Source organism: Periplaneta americana, chromosome 16 (assembly GCF_040183065.1).
Source record: "Periplaneta americana isolate PAMFEO1 chromosome 16, P.americana_PAMFEO1_priV1, whole genome shotgun sequence".
NCBI lineage: Eukaryota > Metazoa > Arthropoda > Insecta > Blattodea > Blattidae > Periplaneta > Periplaneta americana.
Window position 1 is genome coordinate 9,911,756 of NC_091132.1, and position 19,639 is coordinate 9,931,394.

Here is a 19,639-nt window from a genome sequence, read left to right on the forward strand (position 1 = left end):
GAGCTATGAGCAATAGATCTACAGTATACGGGTAGGCTATGTGTTGGTGAGTACATCACTAACATTATAAAAAAAGTGTGAGCACCAATAATGAAATTTTCCTATACTAATCTGCGGATTGGTTGTTCAACTTCATAATCTCATAGTCTACGACCATTCATTGTCTGAAGAAACTGTAAACAGATCTGCAAAATTCCAATAAAAGGGCTAATGTAAACACTGTACACAGATTTTTAAAATTTCAGTATGCTTAAAGGTCAAATATATATATATAAACAATATTGTTAAATGATTTGTAAAAAATAGTTAAATGAGAGACTAACACTAAGTCGGTTGCACTTCCGAAAAACAATTCGGATAATAGTTTAGGAAAACAGTGCATTCGGATAAATTGCATTCAGGAAATGTCCCTTTGTAAATTTGGCTTTCCAAATTTGTATTTTGGAATAATGCTGTTTGGGATATTCTCCATTCCGAAAATTGCATTAGGAAAAGTGCTGGGATTCGTAGAAGGGATAACGCTACTACCTCTTTTAATATTTTCATTTTGGAGTACAGTTTCATACAGTTTTTATTGCTTTCATCAATGTTGCCTTTGTGATTTCTTCACATGAAATATTGCTATACTCGTATGAATGTTGCCTAATATTCATAAATCGACGGCTCTGCCTCTTTCCGCAAGTGAGGAACACAATGTAGTAAATAGTGTTTAGTGACAGGTTGCCAGTCATTGTTCTAAGCGCCTGTAATGTATACTATACACTCGACAGTTGTGGAAATAAGTCATACTTTGTGGATCATACTGTGGTGAACAATGATTGGTAACAGTCTGTGGGTGAGAGGGCCTTTCTGCGGTCCAATCCGAGCATAAGGCTGGAAGCAACTGATTGAGGCGTCTCATGCGTTAGTCATGACTCTCTTTCGCCCAAGACTGATGCATAAAAGAAACGCCATTTCTAAAAATGATGGCGGGCGGAGTATCGAGGGGCGCGTGGATGGAAGGGTACATAAATATGCTGCGAGTCTCCCAAACAAAACTCGTAAAGATATGAGAGCGGCCGCGTCTTATTTCGGGTAGTGCTCTGAGACGTTAACTGGCTATGAAGGAGGACGTCATTAACACAAGACAGTCTACACTCTAGACCAGCGGTGGCGAAAATGTAATCGTGCGCCGAGCCACTGTGTAACCTGCAACGTGCATGGCACCTATGGAGGGAGGCGGACACCCGAAGGGGAGGTGAAGCGACTGTCTGACTTATTAACGGATTTTCATTTTCTTTACGTCAAGCACTTAAATATAATTTTGTACAGTACAAGGCTACAAACTAATGTTTAGTACGTGTAACGAAGAAAGAAATGAACAATAAATGAACAATATCACAACCTAAAATTAACTGTCTTCAGAATGTCTCTGCGATAGAATTTCAAAATTAGAAATTATGTCACTTACTGCCAGTCGTAGTTGATCACGAAAGTATTTGTCTGTCAGTCGTGATCTAAATTTGGGTTTTACTATTTTAAATTGTTTAAAATAATTTTTCACGAACGTAAGTTGTAGCGAACATGGCTTCAAAAGAGCAAGCGAAAGAACGAAGCTTCGGATATTTATTTTTTGGCAAAGATTTGAAAGTTCAAGAATTGTCAAGTCCTTACATCTAGCTTTCATTTAACATCACATTGTAAATCTGTGAGTTTAAATTGAAGATCTAACCGCATTATTCGTACACCTGCTGAAAAAGGGTCGACGTACAGAGATGATGATGATGATGATGATGATAACAACAACAATAACACTTAACCTTTTAATGTTTCATCAGTAACATGTAGTATAATGCCGTTTTATGTTATACAACCGTTTTCCTCGTAATACTTGTGAACAAATCATACATTTAATATTCTCATCATATTGACAGCAAAAAAATGCGTCCTCCCATCCTACTTGGAACTGTCGTACATGGTTTCGAGAGAGACATATGCCACTCGCAGGTCAGAGACAAATACAAATGGAACGGATTTTGACTCCAGTGAGTGAGAGGGTGGGGGTTGGCGGAGGTTAGAGGGCAAGCGAAATGCACAGCTATCACTGCGAGCCACAATGTCTCGCGAGTCACGTTCTCGCCACGGCTGCTCTAGACTCTTGATGGTTTCCAACATCACAATCTGCCTTCACGCAGCGGGACTAACGTAAGTACCGTCGTATGGTCAGCCTGCCGCAAATCCACTGCGTACGACACTTAACAGCCTTTGTGGAAGACGAAAATTAAAAAAAATATATATTTATTTCTCTTAATTGTCATCAACGTCATCAGGGACGACAAATCCACAGCAGAGAGAATTTTACCCACTCGCATACATAGACCTACTGGTCCACACCTGTGGAGTAACGGTCAGCGCGTCTCTGAGAAAGAGAAATTATGGCTCATCTCGCATCAGAATACGAGATTGGAATTACAACTGCGCGATTTAATAAAAAAAACAAGGAGAAAGTGTAAAAAGATATGTAAATCTACAACATGAGACCTCCTTTGTTCCTGTCTTTCCTGAGACAATCATTACAAAGGGCTTCCTTGCCCCTTAAAAACCCGTCATTGACAACCAGACTTAAAATTAGTGAACTTCTGATCCACTACCTAGCGAGTTAAATACAAGACGACGGAGGAAATTACAAAATCTTTCATGACTGGTACGGATTATCCGATTTTTTTTCGATCAACCGTTCAGTCTATCCCCTTCATTACCACGGATAATAGAGGTTCTACTGTAGTAAGTGTAAATAAATGTACCTAAATATAGATGTAAATGATAAGGAAAACAGTAAGCGATATCGATAGATATGTTTAAGCTCATATCTACTTAATCTATTTCACAGACCCCAAGTTCCTTATCTCGAAATTTTCCGTAGAGCATCCACTATTTCCTGCTTAATTTTTCACGCTTTTACTGAATCACCCTTTATAGAGTAAGAAAGTGCAAGGCGCGCTGATTGTAATAATGATCCAGAAATTGGCGTAAACTAGGAAAATGCCTAAGCAACGAAACGAAGATTCTTGCATACGTCAATTTCGGGATCGTTATACTATGAATGTAGGCTTGCGTTGTCCCAACTCTGTCTTACTAAATAAAGGAACTCTAGAAGAAAGAAGATGATATCTCCCTTGTAGGCCTATTAACTTGTAAAGAGGTTGAATTAAGTTTGAATGGTTTGGGGATGTCGATTCGTTTTTAATTAATTGGAATGTGTGTTCGAACTTGCGCCTTCTTATCTTCTTTCCGATGAGAGAATTATTCCTGCTTCCAGAATAGCAAGTTGGACTGCCGTTCATTTAGATAACGCTACTGCGGAATTAAAGATGTGGGGCTAGTAAGGACACACTTGCAGTGATAATATTGAATGCTGCTGCTGCTGCTGCTTGGTAATCGTATTCCAATATTTCAGAACGTTCTTGATATCGAGTTTCCAGACAATGTTTCCTGCAAATTTTAATAAAACTGGCACTTGTAGTCATCTTCGACACCTAAATGCGCAGTTTGTAGAAGCACACATTTCTAATTAATAATTAAACATTTTTACTCCTGTTCTTGCGCTGCATAGGGGAGGGGGTATTCTGATTGAGGGACGTGTAAGTACATTTACAGATTTAAACAGTCCCCTAAACACGTTTTGACTGTTATCCCTGATCACTCAGGGCTGTTATCCCGATGATGTTCCTTTCCCCCTCTTTGCTCTCTCACTCTCCCACTAGCTCTCTCTCTCTCTCTCTCTCTCTCTCTCTCTCTCCACCTCTTCCCATCTCTCTTTCACCCTCTTCACGTTTCTCCTTCCCTCTCACTGGCTCTGCGGAAAGAAATAATTTATATTTTAAGTCTACTTTTTAATAAATGAAGTAATAAATATAATTTCATCTACTAGTAGCTGCATGGTCTAGACCAGTGGTCGTCAGCACTCACTGAAATGGGTTACGGGTAAGCAGTGCATGGCGACATGCACCCCCGTGCAGGAGGAAGCATAGCCGCTGCTGGTGCTGTAAGAGACTTGCGGGTAAGAGACGCCAGCTCGAGAGTGCAGTGTTCTGACGACAGCTGGTCTAGACCATCAATCTGTCAGACAATCAAGTTCAAACCCCGGGCAGGCTGTGACTTTTCAAAATTCATAATGACACTTGTGGTGGATGAAGTCACGATTAGCAATTTTCGATTTTCTCCCAAATTCTCAAAATTGACAACATTCCGTCAACATCTCTCAATTTCAGTATCATAGTCTTTAGCAGGGCTCGAATTTCTGTAACATGCCATATTTTTATCCTGGTCTTTGTTTACAAACTTAAGTTAAATTAAACACATTGCTAGCTTTTCTAAACACGATGACCCGATTTTATTGGTGATATAAATGCATATTTTACCATATTTTAGCATTACCACATTCAACCAAAAATTGTATATAAGCATATTTTTGGTCAAATTACAATTTAGTGTTTTAGGAGTTCTCCAAACATTATTCACATGTTTTGTGTCAATAATGGTAAGATAATTTATTTGCGTTTGATTATTTATTTTGAATTTCCTTTTCTTAGAAATATTTTGTGGTTAAATAAAGTTTGAAAGTAACGGAATTTACCAGCAATAAGATGCCAAAACACAAAGAGCAAAAGATGTTAGGAATATGGACAGTTTGTTTCTGGCTGGTCTTGCCTTCACTCCTTCCACCCCACCGAAACATGTGACGATTGTTACCAGAGTGCTGCCTGCATTGAAGTTAAATCGCTCGCCTGAACTCGGTCGAATGTCGTACCCTCGAGTGAGGTAAGATCGGCCGTGATACGCTCGTAATAAATAGAAGCGCAGTACAAGGTCATCTCACCGAAATGTCTTATCTTGTATGGAAGGCGACAGATAAGATACACATATGTTTTGCTCACACGGTAAAAGTAAGGCTTTATTTTCTGCGTTTATGACAAACATCTAATGGAACAGTCAATGGAACGTACCAAAACAGGAACATGAAGTTATAAATAAAATAGTATGAAAAACTTCGATATACAGTTATTATTGCTAATTAATAATTATTCAATATTTGATTTACCACATACATAATAAGATAGGTCCATATATAATGTTCTGCCTATATACTGCGACAATGTAGAAACGTTTTACAAAATATTATTGATATAGAAGCAGATTAATAACAATATTAGTACAGAGATAACGTCGCAGAAAATATAACAAAACGAATAATCATGCTGCGCAACTGTTACAGACGCAAAGATTGATGCACTATTTATTAGAGATTATTATTATTACTAGAAAACTTGATACGGTTCTTGCATTATTGTGATTGTGTTCTCCGTTTATAATAATTACATTTACATCCAATAACATCTATCAGATGTGACAAAAACAAAATAACTCCTATGTGTGGGGGGGGGGGGAACATTTACCTACAACATTTATATTACATTTTAAAGCAAGTGTTGTAGTTGTACTATGGAGAGGTTAGTTAAACACTGCAAAGTTTTGAAATGATAAACATGTATGATGTTACTACACAGTTCATCACTGTAACAAGAACGAATGTCTAACGCTCGGCTTATACCGTTCGAGGATTTATCGCTCGCGACAATTTTACCCATCATGCATGTGCGCTACCTATCGGATTAGGCCTATGCTATGAACTACTTGGCGCTCGAGCGAAAACGTCCGATGCAGACATTAGTCTCGCAGAGGACAGACGTTAGACATGTTCACCCTTTTTTCCCCATTTCTCAGAATCCTTTCGTCTCCTTTATTGTGAAGTGTGAATTCAGTTCTACAGTAGCATACGAGTCTAGTTTAACATGCTTAAAGTAAAATAGTCTCTGATGGTGCGAAATTGCGTGGGTTTGTTAAAGAGTTTGGTGAAAAATATTTTGATTCTATTGGGGAATTTTATTTTGAAAAATTTGTGAAGTGAAAGTTACGATTCAGAAACGTTTTACAATCAAACGACATTGCACAAAAGCTGCTTAAATAAACAATTCGCTACAGAAAGCAGATAGGCTTGCTGACTGATTTCTCAGCCAGCAGTTCATCTCCAGACACTGCATCTGAGTTTTCTAACGATCTTTGTGAGATGATGATCTCATCGAACATTTCTTTACATAAACCAAATATCCGTATTTTCCGGAAGTTCTTACAAAGATATCAAACTCATTCTATTCATACACAGTCCACACTGAGAGGGTTAATATTCACAAAAACGGTTTTGTTCACTGGTGAATAAAGACGTTTTCTAAGCAATTTTTGGGCAATATTTTTTTTATTGCAAGTTTTTATATAATACTAGCCGTACCCGTGCGCTCCGCTGCACCCGTTAGAAATAAATATAAAGTAATTACATAATTAAAATAGGACATTTGATCCAGGGAACATTCGTGTTTGATAGAAGGATAAATCGTTTAATATGTTACTTAATTTAAATTGCATCCAAATAATTAAAATGCGATTATTTTGGTCCAGAGACACTCATTTGGTGCAATGACAATTCCTTTAACATGTTTCTTAATTTTTATTACTTGCAACCATAGTTTAATGAACATTGACATCATTTAGATTTAATGTGTATATTTTATTTTACTTGTTATAGGTTTCCATTGAATTATGGTAATAACTTAATTTTAACCCTTGTTTTCTACGTATTCAGTAAATGGCGCTTGGCCCACTATGGTTGTGAACCCTTCAAATAACTTAAATTATATTATAATAATATTACATATTATATTATATTATATTATATTATATTATATTATATTATATTATATTATATTATATTATATTATATTATATTATATTATATTATATTATATTATATTATATTATATTATATTATATTATATCAGAAGTTACTGTAATAACATTATAGCAGTATGTCCATCTAGAGAAACTACACTTTCCAATGGTGAAATAATGATTAATTATACAAATAGGTTAATTTAGCTTCCGATATTACTTCATACAAACACAGAAACATTCTCTGTAGGCTATCTTTCATAGCTTTCGATTGTTGCTGTTCAAGGCCCCTTATAGACGAAGTCATTTGTTTTTTATTTCGTTACACTGCCTTAGATGGCAGTTATTTTAATTTTAAAACTCATTTATCTCATTAAATATCAGTCCTATCAAAATTTTTCAAAGAATAAAACATATCGCAAATGAGTTTTAAAGAAATATTTGTTATGTAACATTTTTCACAAAAATCAATAATAAGCGAGATATTTCGATTTATTTAATTCAGACCCCCTTATATCCCCCCTTTTAAATAATGTTTTTGAATGCCATATAGCCTAAAATCTAAGTTACAACGAACTTAATTTATATTCCAATTTTCATCGAAATCCGTTTAGCCATTATCGCGTGAAAAGGTAACAAACATACAGACAGACAGACAGACATACAAACAAAAATTTCAAAAAAGCGATTTTCGGTTTCATTGGTTAATTATATATGTTAGGACCAAATATTTTTGGAAAATCGAAAATTACCAGAAAAATTTCGGCTACAGATTTTTTATTAGTATAGATAAGTGCATGCATATTTCCAGAGTTCTGAAGTCATAGAAACCCGAGCCCTACACATCAGCATCTCACCGATCGCAGGTCGTTATTTCAAACAGCTCGACTTGGCTCCCACATGTAAGCTTCTGTGTTGGATGCAAATGCAGCAATTAGTCACGGTGCGGTCTGACACGCTCAGATAGCCCGAGCAGCTTGGGGTGCTATTATTTAATTCTTAGAGCAGGAGCGGGGTGCTGTCAGTGTTTTATTTATTTGTGCCACATGTCTTGATGTGTTGCTGTCGGCTAGATAAAGTCATCACAGCTTTGTCTGTCCATTATGCTATTAACTGCACGTCTCTCGTCATTAGACGAAGCAGCAGTGTGCTGTATTCGACAGTTTCTGTTACATACATTGTGCATCTGCCTGTTGACGAGTAAGGGCCATGGGTAGATGGGGACAAGCCTAAGTGCATTTAGGCCACTGAATTTTGTTGTGGTCGAGAAGTGGCAGGAAAATTTTGCCTTGAGTCCTCCATCAGGGACAGAGTGCTTCTACGTGCAGTAAAATACGAAACGGGACCCACAGATTTACTTCTCTTTCGAAGGGAACCAGTGCTAAGTATTTCATTGCCCTTAAAAATTCATGGCCCTCTATGTGTTTGAACCAGCTAACTTCACACGGATGGTAATAGCTAGATCACGGAGGACAACTTGTTGATGAATAAAAGCAGCACGTGTTTTGGAAAGTGTGCATCTTTGTGAAGAAATAAAGTTGCAGTGTAGTCTGGTTAATATAGAGTGTATTTTTCGCAACAGTAAAATGGAATTATAAAAAGAAAGCATTGTGATGCACAAGAATTTTTCTTTCTCGTCTTCTTCTTCTTCTTCTTATTCTTCTTCTTCTTAATTTAGGTCTGAGATCTGTATTCTTCAAAATTCGCAGTGATGGAGTTCAAATTGCTTTGTGGCTGTTGTGCTCAGGCCCATTAGCGTGGAATGTATTTCTGCGTACCACTCAAGAAAATTGTAACACAAATTACATTGTCCTTATGGGTATTGCGTCGACACCACTCGCAATGCATTCGTTAATTAAGAAACTTCATTTGTTATTCATGACCCAAGTTATACTTCTACTAGCCTATATTATTGATGAAATGGAATGGGTAACATATACTTATTATGTTGGCGGATCCATCCTCATTTGTTTTTATATTTTGAGAGATTAGTACGTCGTAGCATTTCCTGAAAGGAACCACTCAGCCATAAGAGATGTCCTCTTTATACGCAATTCCAGCAATAATGATGACGTATTAATTAATAGGCCTACATGAATAAGGTTTTTTTTACTAGGCCTATGGCGGGTATTTGGGGAGTATAAAGGCACAGTACATCAGTTATTCATAGATTTCAAAACCGCATATGACTCGGTTAAAATATAAGTTTTATATGGTATTCTTATTGAATTTGGTATTTCCAAGAAATTAGTTCGATTAATTAAAATGTGTCTTAGTGAAACATACAGGAGAGTCCGTATAGGTCAGTTCCTGTCTGATGCTTTTCCAATACACTGCGGGCTAAAGCAAGGAGATGCACTATCACCTTTACTTTTTAACTTCGCTCTAGACTCTGGAGTATGCCATTAGGAAAGTCCAGGATAATATAAAGGGTTTGGAATTGAACGGGTTACATCAGCTACTTGTCTATGCGGATGACGTGAATATGTTAGGAGAAAATCCATATACGATTAGGGAAAACACGGGAATTTTACTTGAAGCAAGTAAAGAGATAGGTTTGGAAGTAAATCCCTAAAAGACAAAGTAACTTATATGATTATGTCTCGTGACCAGAACATAGTCCGAAATGAAAATGTCTTGTTCAGAATAGGGACCGATGACGGGCTTATGTGAGGGCGGGAATGAACCTCCGGTTCTCCAATAGTCATTTGTAAGTACTTTGTATTTGACTGTTCGACATGAAGTCAATTATGTAGACCAATTACCGATGGAGTCGTCCAAGGTGCATCATAGGAGGCTACACTTGCCATGAGATGAGATGAGATGATGGAGATTTGTTGGGATGCCACAAGGGAACCGGAGCTCCCAGAGAAAACACCTGTGTTACTTGGACCACGGGCCTGCCCAACACAAGTTATAAATCGGTAGTACACCGGAGATCGAACCCGGTCCACAGGTTTATGAGTCCAGCACTCTAGTCACTACAACACCGTGGCGGCTGCATGAACAATGTATTTTGATGCTTTTTTATTCCAGTGATTTATGTCTTTACACAGGAAGGCCGTGTTAAATACAGTTCCTGTAGGTCTGTGATTTTGGTATCATACGAACTTTGAATAGCTTCACGTCAGACATTTTAACCTACAAAATCAATCAATCAATCTCCAGGCGCTGCAATCCACGTAGGGCCCCGGCTTTCCCTACCGGAGTCTCCGACTCATCTGTCCTGGGCACATTTTCTCCAACGTCTTATGCCACATCCTTACTATATCACCCAGCCATTTTTCCTTGGTTTACCTGATCTCCTTTGCCATCTGGACGTTGGTTTAGGGTTTGCTTTTAACGTGTAAAAACTTAACGATATATTGGACTTAATTTTAATTTATTATTATTCGCGCACAAATGGAGTTAATTAATAAATGCTTGGACAATAAAAACAAATAGTTGATCTGAAATAGTTAATTCTGAAATACTTAACTGTAGTATTAATTTCCAAATGAATCCAATTCTGTGTAATATAATAATAATAATAATAATAATAATAATAATAATAATAATAATAATAATAATAATAATAATAATAATAAAATAATAATAATAATATTATTTTTATCATTATTATTATTATTATTATTATTATTATTATTATTGTTCATAAAGTGTCGTGACTGGAGTAACTCTTACATTGAATGGAATCGTCTCTGAGTTGCCATAGTGATTAACATCGTGAAGAAAGAAGACAATCTAAAGCCGCGATCTTCGACGGTTCTGCCTATCTTGACAAACTATCAAGATATCTCCTTACTCAGTGGAACAGATCGGATGGCGCATGGGTCATTTCGTTCTGCAATGCGAAATACGCAAGCGCGTGATCAATTCGTCACGACTGGAGCACGCTCGACGATTCTTCACGGAGCACGACCGCCACAATGGGCGCTATCTATTCAGACGGGCTCTCTCTCATTACAATGGCACGTGCGTGAGAAATATGTTGTGAAAGATGTTACGCCGAGTTTGTACAATTTAGTTTTCATGTCTAGTTGACTTGTAATCCAATCAATTTATCTTAATATAGATCGGAACGCTGACAACCCTCGCTAATTGATTCTTCTACTTTTGCTTTGTTGGAGATTTCGTCTTTGGCTGTGGTTACAATAAAGCATATTCCAGCGAATAGAACAGACCCTGTGTGACCCAATAGCGCTGTTTGCCCTCTGTTGTCAGGGTGCTCGCCTCTTCCGTCTTGGAATCTTGGGACAACTGAAGCGAGTTAAATGTCGACGATGGTGGAGTTTTTGTAGTGGTTAAAGCCAAGATTATCAAGGCTTTTCTCGTCAATCCACCAACATTCTCCATATTTCTCCTTTCATCATAATCTTCATCTAAATAAACAGGGAACCACTTGTGTTTGTGAGACGCCGAATCGATCTCAGCCACAGTGGATTTTCCTCGCGGTTAATCAAACGATTGGTGTACTCTGTTTTTCATACAGGAGAAAGCTTCCAGCTGAAATTTCAAATGGTCTGAGGCGGGGCTATCGTATAGGACATTTCAGAACTAAGTTCACAAAAACAAATTTAACTAAAGTAATATTATGAACGACGCAGAGCTGCACGCATTGTATTCTTCACCTGACATAATTAGGAACATTAAATCCAGACGCTTGAGATGGGCAGGGCATGTAGCACGTATGGGCGAATCCAGAAATGCATATAGGGTGTTAGTTAGGAGCCCGGAGGGAAAAAGACCTTTGGGGAGGCCGAGATGTAGATGGGAGGATAATATTAAAATGGATTTGAGGGAGGTGGGATATGATGGTAGAGACTGGATTAATCTTGCTCAGGATAGGGATCAATGGCGAGCTTATGTGAGGGCGGCAATGAACCTCCGGGTTCCTTAAAAGCCAATAAGTAAATAAATATTATGAACGTGGGATATGATGATAGAGAATGGATTAATCTTGCTCAGGATAGGGACCAATGGCGGGCTTATATGAGGGCGGCAATGAACCTCCGGGTTCCTTAAAAGCCAGTAAGTAAGTAATATTATGAACGATAAATACAGAACTGCACCAAAAATAATTTCATTAAAAATATTATAGGTCTTCCCAATTCTCTCATTTTTCTCATTGTTCTTAAAATTCGTTACGGCGGGCAACAATGTCGCCACTATTAAATATTTCCTTATTGTCCTCGCTTCTGCTCTGCTGTATCCAATAGTTTATAGTGCTTTCCGCAATGGGAAATGTGACATTTTAATTTGTATGTTTCGTATTTTGCGAGTTTCCGGCAAAATATCCTCTAAACTGGACATAAAGCCTTCTTTATATAAAGCAAGTAGGCCTACTGTCCGTCTTAAAGTTTCCTGATTAAATGTAGAACACGTTTTTTGGAAGGACTTTGAGATTTTCTCCCGGTTCATTTCCTTTCATGTAATTATGTACCCCAATTTAAGACACACCCATAGCTTTAAGTATTCTCTCCAAAAAATGAAATTGATTGTCCTCTATTACCTACATTTTCATATTCTCTCTGGAAATACTCGTACATATGAACATGACACACAACTTCTTTGATATCAGAGTGTATGCAATTTCCTCCGCCAATTACATAGTAATTACTAAGCACATCAACACCCACACACCACTCACTATAGTCCATCTATAATCCTAAATGGAAAATAATACATTATAGTAAATGATGTGTTCAAAAACTGAACCTACTAGGTTACGGAAGAATTAATTAACTCTTTTTGTTTAGTATACATTTATTTATGAATAGTTGATCCAAGTTTGTTGATTATAAGATTAAATTACCTAGACTGGATTTGCACCTACTCAACAGTGAGTTTCTTTCTGTATAAAAAACAGTATAGGTGTAAATAGAGATGGACTTCAGATTAATCTGCTGTCTTAGTAGATAAGCCGTTGGTTTTGTAGTTAGAGCAAGGATTTGCATGAAAATGCATGTTTATATTGATACGTCATATTTAAGAAGTACCCATATAAGACTATGAGAGATTTTCTCATCAATCCACTAACACTCTCCACATTCCCCTTTCATTATAATAGCGTCTCGGTAAATAAGGCAATACTTTTGTTTGTAAGGCGTCACAAATTTTGTGGTACCATCTGGAAACTTCCAGGATATGCTTATAAATGTATGAATAATTTAATTTGCTTTTGAGTTCAGTGTAAATTATACAGAGTGATTTATACAGAACTAACACATTTCTTTCTTTCTTTCTTTCTTTTTCGTTCTTTCTTTCTTTATTTATTTATTTCTTTCTTTCTTTCTTTCTTTCTTTCTTTCTTTCTTTCTTTCTTTCTTTCTTTCTTTCTTTCAAAACGAATGATGCTAGCCACAATTTGTTTTACCTCAAATGTAGAGTATCTTTGGGAGATTACTAACCTCTATAGCAAATGTTGAAAATTATTTATTTATTAGGCTGGAAATTCACTTAATGACCAGTTTTTAACGTCATATTAAGCAGAAGTTTCTATTCCCTGTACCAAGATGCTCAGATGTTTACTCTTTATTCCTTACTGTTGGCTGCTGTTTTCGACATTTTCTTTAGTCACTCAAAATGCGGTACACATTAAATCAACGGCTCTTCCTTGTGAAGCAATACTGGATTACGAATTCAATTACCGCTACTCAAAGGGCATACCAGAGAGAATTTGGTGTTCGTAATTCCCCCCCCCCCTCAAAGAAACACAATAGGCCTACTGGGACTGGTAAACAAATTGGAAACAACTGAATCTCTGGTGAGTGAAAAAGGCAAACATCGTTCATCTAGGCTGCCCACGGTTGTTGTGGACGTCCAGGCACGATTGGAGCTGTCACTCCGTAAGTCATTAAGACGTTAGTCACAGGAGACCGGGTACATTTTCAACATTTGCTATAGCGGTTAGCAATCTCCCAGAGATACTCTACATTTGAGATACTTATAACAAATTGTGGCTAGCACCATTCATTTAGAAAGAAAGAAAGAAAGAAAGAAAGAAAGAAAGAAATGTGTTAGTTATATAATCATACTGTATATTGCTGAATTTTTCACATTTTAAAATTACGAAAAGTGACAAAAAGTGGGGAAATAAAAAAATTCAGAATTAAAAAAAAAATTCTATAAATGTTATATCAGTTGCTCACCAAACCCAGAGAGATTGTTAATTTTCTACGTTTGTAGTAACTAATCATTAAATTTCAGTTTAGAAAGTTTTAAATTGCAACGAAATATAGGTATATGACGATAAAAAAGAATAAAATAATTAATAAATAAAAACCTGTTTGCAGTACAAATTTGGTGTGATAGCATACGTTAACTGTGTATGTGATAAAAATTTGAAAAAGATTGCGTAAAAAGTATAGAAGTTGAAAATTTCAGTCCTAACGCAGCTTAAAATTAAAATAAGCATTTGTTATCGCGTCGATTTGGCTTATTTAAAGAAGCAGAAACCTTTCTAAAATAAATTATTCTGAGTCAGTCTTATTTTAATGCAAGGAAGAAATAAAGTCCGGATAAATAATACGTCTATAATAATATATTACATCTGGCAGTCGTGTGTGGTTGGTTCTTCCAGACATCAATCCAAATATGCTACTATAAATCCATATCTATTTCCTCTTGACGTCGCAATTCGTAACTTTATTTTCATCGATAACTTGTTTGTACGCGGAGGTACCAATTTGATAGAGTATACGCATAGATTGTCTATACAGGACTTGCTTATCTACAATGCAGTAAAGTTTGGGCGTTGTTGCGAGACAATAATGTCGCACACAGCATCTTCTGCTACAATGATGTGTGTTGAAGTTTATGACTGATCATATTCTGGAGAATTTCTCGGAATACATCCAATAAAATGGAGACAAATAAAATTGTTAATAATGAAAAGATGACGAGAGATATTCGTACCAGGAAAAGCCCAGTAACATGAAAAAAAAAAAGGTAGCAACACAAGCAGTAGTTAAAAAATTATATCAATGCGCCCTAGAGTTATAGCTGCAACTGTGCAATAAGCAGGTAGCAGCTCACGGGGCTCTGACAGCTCATTCCAGAATTTATTTGACTCGAGATGTAACGGCGACTTGCAACGAGACTGGAATATCGTGAAAGATGCTCTCACCTATCAACACTTAGCCAACCAGAAAGCTTGGCTGGCTGAAAGATTTAATTAACTCACTTTTCCGCGTAGTCCTTCATGTTGTTTTATGGTCTTTCATGTTGTTTTATGGTCTAGATATTAATGTAATAACTATGTAAGTATGTAGAATTAGAGTCTGGCTGGGCGGAAGAGAAGACCTACTGGCCTTAGCTCTGCCAGATTAAATAAATAAATAATAATAATAATTATTATTATTATTATTATTATTATTATTATTATTATACTTCTGTTTTCATTATAATCTATTTATTTATTTTATCATGTATTTATTTGTAACTTATTAATTATGTTTCTTCATTTTCACTTCCTTTCTTCTTCCGTTTTCATTGTTATATGATTACCTCCCGCTTTATATCCTCATTCACATTTCTTCCTCTTTTCATCTCTTAGGCCTACTTCCGTTCTCATTCTTTCTTTCTTTATTTTATATTTCTTGCTCCTCTTCTTTCTTAAATCGATATTTTTGCTACCTTATTTTTATCTGTTTTCTTTCTTTAATTTCCTTCCATTTATTTATTCTCTGTCCTTCTTTCTTTCCACTCTTTACTCTTGCTTTCTTCGTATATTTTTTATTTTTCCTTCCTTCTTTTTTTTCTCTTTTTTTCGTCATTTTCAGTTCAATTTATTTTCCTTAATTTTATTTTCTATCTAATCATATTCTTTGCCTTGTTCATACATTGTCCATCTATACATCCTTCTTAGTGTGGCATTGTATGTGACAGAAACATGGACATTACGACGAAGTGAAGAGAAGCGAATAAAAGCATTTGAAATGTGGATATGGAGAAGAATGGAACGTGTGCAGTGGATAGACAGAATAAGAAATGAAGCTGTGTTGGAAACCGTGAGTGAAGAAAGAATGATGCTGAAACTGATCAGGAAGAGGAAAAGGAATTGGTTGGGTCACTGTCTGAGAAGAAACTGCCTACTGAAGGATTCACTGGAAAGAATGGTGAACGGGAGAAGAGTTTGGAGTAGAAGAAGATATCAGATGATAGACGATATTAAGATATATGGATCACATGAGGGGACAAAGAGAAAGCAGAAAATAGAATAGATTGGAGAGAGTTGGGTTTGCAGTGAAAGACCTGCCCTTGGGCAGAACAATGAATGAATGAGTGACATTCTTCTTTTTCTTTCCTCTCCTTTGCTTGTCATTTTATTATTTCATATTTCTTTCTTTCTTCTTGTTTCACTTTCTTTTCCTTTTCTGTTTTTCTGCCTGTTCTTTCCTTTTATTTTATTTTCCTCTATTTCGACATGTAACGTCTGTATTTGGCCTACGAAAAAAAAAAAAAACGAAATAATTTTGTCGAACGGAAATTCAACATAGTTTCCCACGGAAATGCTTACGTTATATCCGATAAACTCAACAATATGAATGAGTCCATTCCTATGCACAAGGGATATTCACACACAGCTGAACTCTGTTGTAGTGTTATCGGAAGGACTAAAGAAATTATGCCGCAATAAACGAGTGTCGCTCTGAAAATAAATAAATAAGACAATAAATCAATGAATAAATGTATTAATAATAAATAAGTAAATAAATACAACACGTAAGTAAAATTCTAAACAGAAATAATGTACTTTATATTCATAATGTTACGCATTTTATAAATGACTGTAATTGAATTTCAATTTTATATAGACCTAAAGTACTATAGCTTTTTAAATACTTTACGCCGTTTTTTAATTATTTTGACAAATATACTGTAGGCCTACTGGATTGTAGAAAATAAAATACGTAGTTAATTATGTAATATAAAGTAATTACGATAATCACAATTGAGAATGCAGACTGAAAAAAATCTGTATTTTTTTCTGTTTCCGTTTTGCAAAATACTGCATCTTTAAATCATTCTCAATTCTTCTTTTATAAAACAAAATTCACGCCAGCTTTCTCTCTACCATTCCCGATTTTTTCTATAACATTAACGTTATATTCCACACTTAGAACTGTTATTAGCACCTTGCTACATTGTCCTGTACAGGTCTACAGAATGTTAATTCTTTCTATAGTTTGCAAACAGGTGTTACAGATAAAATACGAGTACACTGATAGAAGCAGCATTCTTACTTTTTCGGATGTGACCAGTTATCATTTATTAATACAATAATTCTATAGTCTATGTATATTGTGTTATATTCCCAATAGGCCTGTAGTTTAAGTATGATTTGTAACTTTAATGAAGAGGAACGTGTTATTTTTTTTTTTAATCTTACTGTATTGTGGTTTTGCGTTATCTTGTATCTTTCATTATACTTACTTACTTACAAATGGCTTTTAAGGAACCCGAAGGTTCACTGCCGCCCTCACATAAGCCCGCCATCGGTCCCTATCCTGTGCAAGATTAATCCAGTCTCTATCATCATATCCCACCTCCTTCAAATCCATTTTAATATTATCCTCCCATCTACGTCTCGGCCTCCCCAAAGATCTTTTTCTCTCCGGTCTCCCAACTAACATTCTATATGCATTTCTGGATTCGCCCATACGTGCTACATGCTCTGCCCATCTCAAACGTCTGGATTTAATGTTCCTAATTATGTCAGGTGAAGAATATAATGTATCTTTCATTATATTATACAGTATTTGTACTTGTGTTGTTTAATTAATAATAATAGTCTAATAATAATAATAATAATAATAATAATAATAATAATAATAATTTCAATTAATTTGCTTTTCCTTGTTCATTTTTTTTTTTGTAAAAATGAAAACCCGGTAAAGTGTGCCTCCCCCAAAAAAGGTGCAAAAAGGAACATTGAGAAAAGGTGCAGATAGGTACAACCAAAACAGTATCGACCTTGTAATAAAATGAAGCCGACACAATACGAAATTTAACTTGTTGTGCAACATATTGAAAAGGTGGTCTTGACAGGTCTGCAGTACAGATGTTAAATATTGTGCATTGTCGATCTCAAACTCATTTTAAGAGCAATATTCGCCCATTTGTTAGTTTGAGTTCTGACGTTATTGTGAAACGTTCGTTTAACGTTTTGGATTTGACAGTTCATATTTTTAATATAAACTTCTTGTGTAAGTGTAATAACGACACAAACATTTTTTATTATACAAAATTAAACAGAGTTTAAAATTTGTTAAAAATTGGATGGAGTGGAGCAATTACGTTTCAAAGATTTTATAAGGATATTCATGAATATTATATTCTATTAGAACATAGTATAATATTAATAAATATACCGTAACATAATAATATACAACATTTAAAATAGTGATAATGTAAATTTTAAACAATTTTAATAATGACCCCCTTGTCAAAATTCTGCGTACACCAATGATCAAGAGTGTTGTTTCATATTCGCTTCGTGGGATGTAATTTCTGGCAAAGAAACTTTCGTTGCAGCGCCTAAAATTTGTACCTGTAATAATGAGAAAGTAGGCCTACAAGTGGCTCGTTTTCCTATCACTACGGCGTGGACAGCAATGCCTCACCTTGAGCATGTCGCGGTGGTACAGCACGCACTTCCCGGGCGGGATGTCGTCAGAGCAGATCAGCAGGTCCGATGCAGCCATCTCACAGTCTGTGTGCCACTCCACTGGCAAGGTTAGCACGTCATTATAATACGTAATTAGGCGGTTTTCGACGAAGAGAGGTCAAGTGGTTTGAACTCCGTAGGAGAGACCTTCGCAGTATCATCTCGATCGAACGGAATAATATACTGTATTGCTCATTGCATGTCATTGTCGCTGTCGATGAGAACTGGGAGGAGAAACTTTTGAAACGTACCGTACGCGAAAACGCGATCTTCCAAGGGAATTTGGGGCTGAGGAAAACTGAGTATGTGAGCTCCAAGCCTGTTGGCCATTTAGTCTCACTTCGAGTTTCGCCGTTCCACTGAAGGAACTGTAGTGAATTTTGTAGGGGATGTCGAAAATAACCGTAATCTAGTAGGTACCACGTGAGAGGGGGGAGAGAAGCATGACAGAACAGGAACGACGAAAGATGTTTAAAGCCTGCACATAGAGTGGCACTGTTGCAATCCGCTTTTAATTTGGAAAAATTCCGGAACTTGTGTGGGGAGGGAGATGTAGGTTCGTGGCCCATTTGTCTTAGCATCTTAGGAAAACGACGGAAAATCACATGCAGAATGAGTTGTCTCAATTTAGGAGTCTAGCCAGTTGGCTCTGACGTCACTATTAAAATATAGCCGGATAGATCTTGAGGGTATTATTTCGGAAGGCTAAGTGTTATTGTGTCCCGCGCCGTGGCGTCGCGGTCTAAGACATCCTGCCTTGGACTCGCGTTACGGAATGCGCGCTGGTTCGAGTCCTCATGGGGAAGAAATTTTCTCATGAAATTTCGGCCAGTGTATGAGACCGGTGCCCACCCAGCATCGTGATGCACTTGAGGAGCTACGATAGATAGCGAAATCCGGTTGCGAATGCCAGCTATAACGGCTGGGGGGATCATCGTGCTAACCACTCGATACCTCCATTCTGGTTGGATGATCGTCCACCTCTGCTTCGGCATGTGGGCGTGAGGCCAGCAGCCGGCTGGTCGGTCTAGGTCCTCCACGGGCTGTAGCGCCACGGATTATTATTATTATTATTATTATTATTATTATTATTATTATTATTATTATTATTATTATTTAAGTGTTATTGTTCTTATGAGAGTCCGAGTTGAATTTGACCACAAGACACGATGATGGGGTGTCTCTGGCATAAGTTGAGCTGTGGAT

General features: G+C 36.6%; 1 protein-coding gene across 1 annotated transcript in view; it reads right to left on the reverse strand.

Annotated features, from left to right (window-relative positions):
• LOC138691229 (uncharacterized) overlaps window positions 1–18,536 on the reverse strand; it is a 62,927-nt gene extending 44,391 nt beyond the window's left edge. Inside the window, exon 1 of the mRNA XM_069813037.1 lies at window positions 18,390–18,536. Within this exon, the coding sequence (XP_069669138.1) occupies window positions 18,390–18,470 (81 nt within the window). The 5' untranslated portion in view covers window positions 18,471–18,536. The remainder of the gene's footprint in view (window positions 1–18,389) is intronic.
• Between the last annotated feature and the right edge of the window lie 1,103 nt (window positions 18,537–19,639).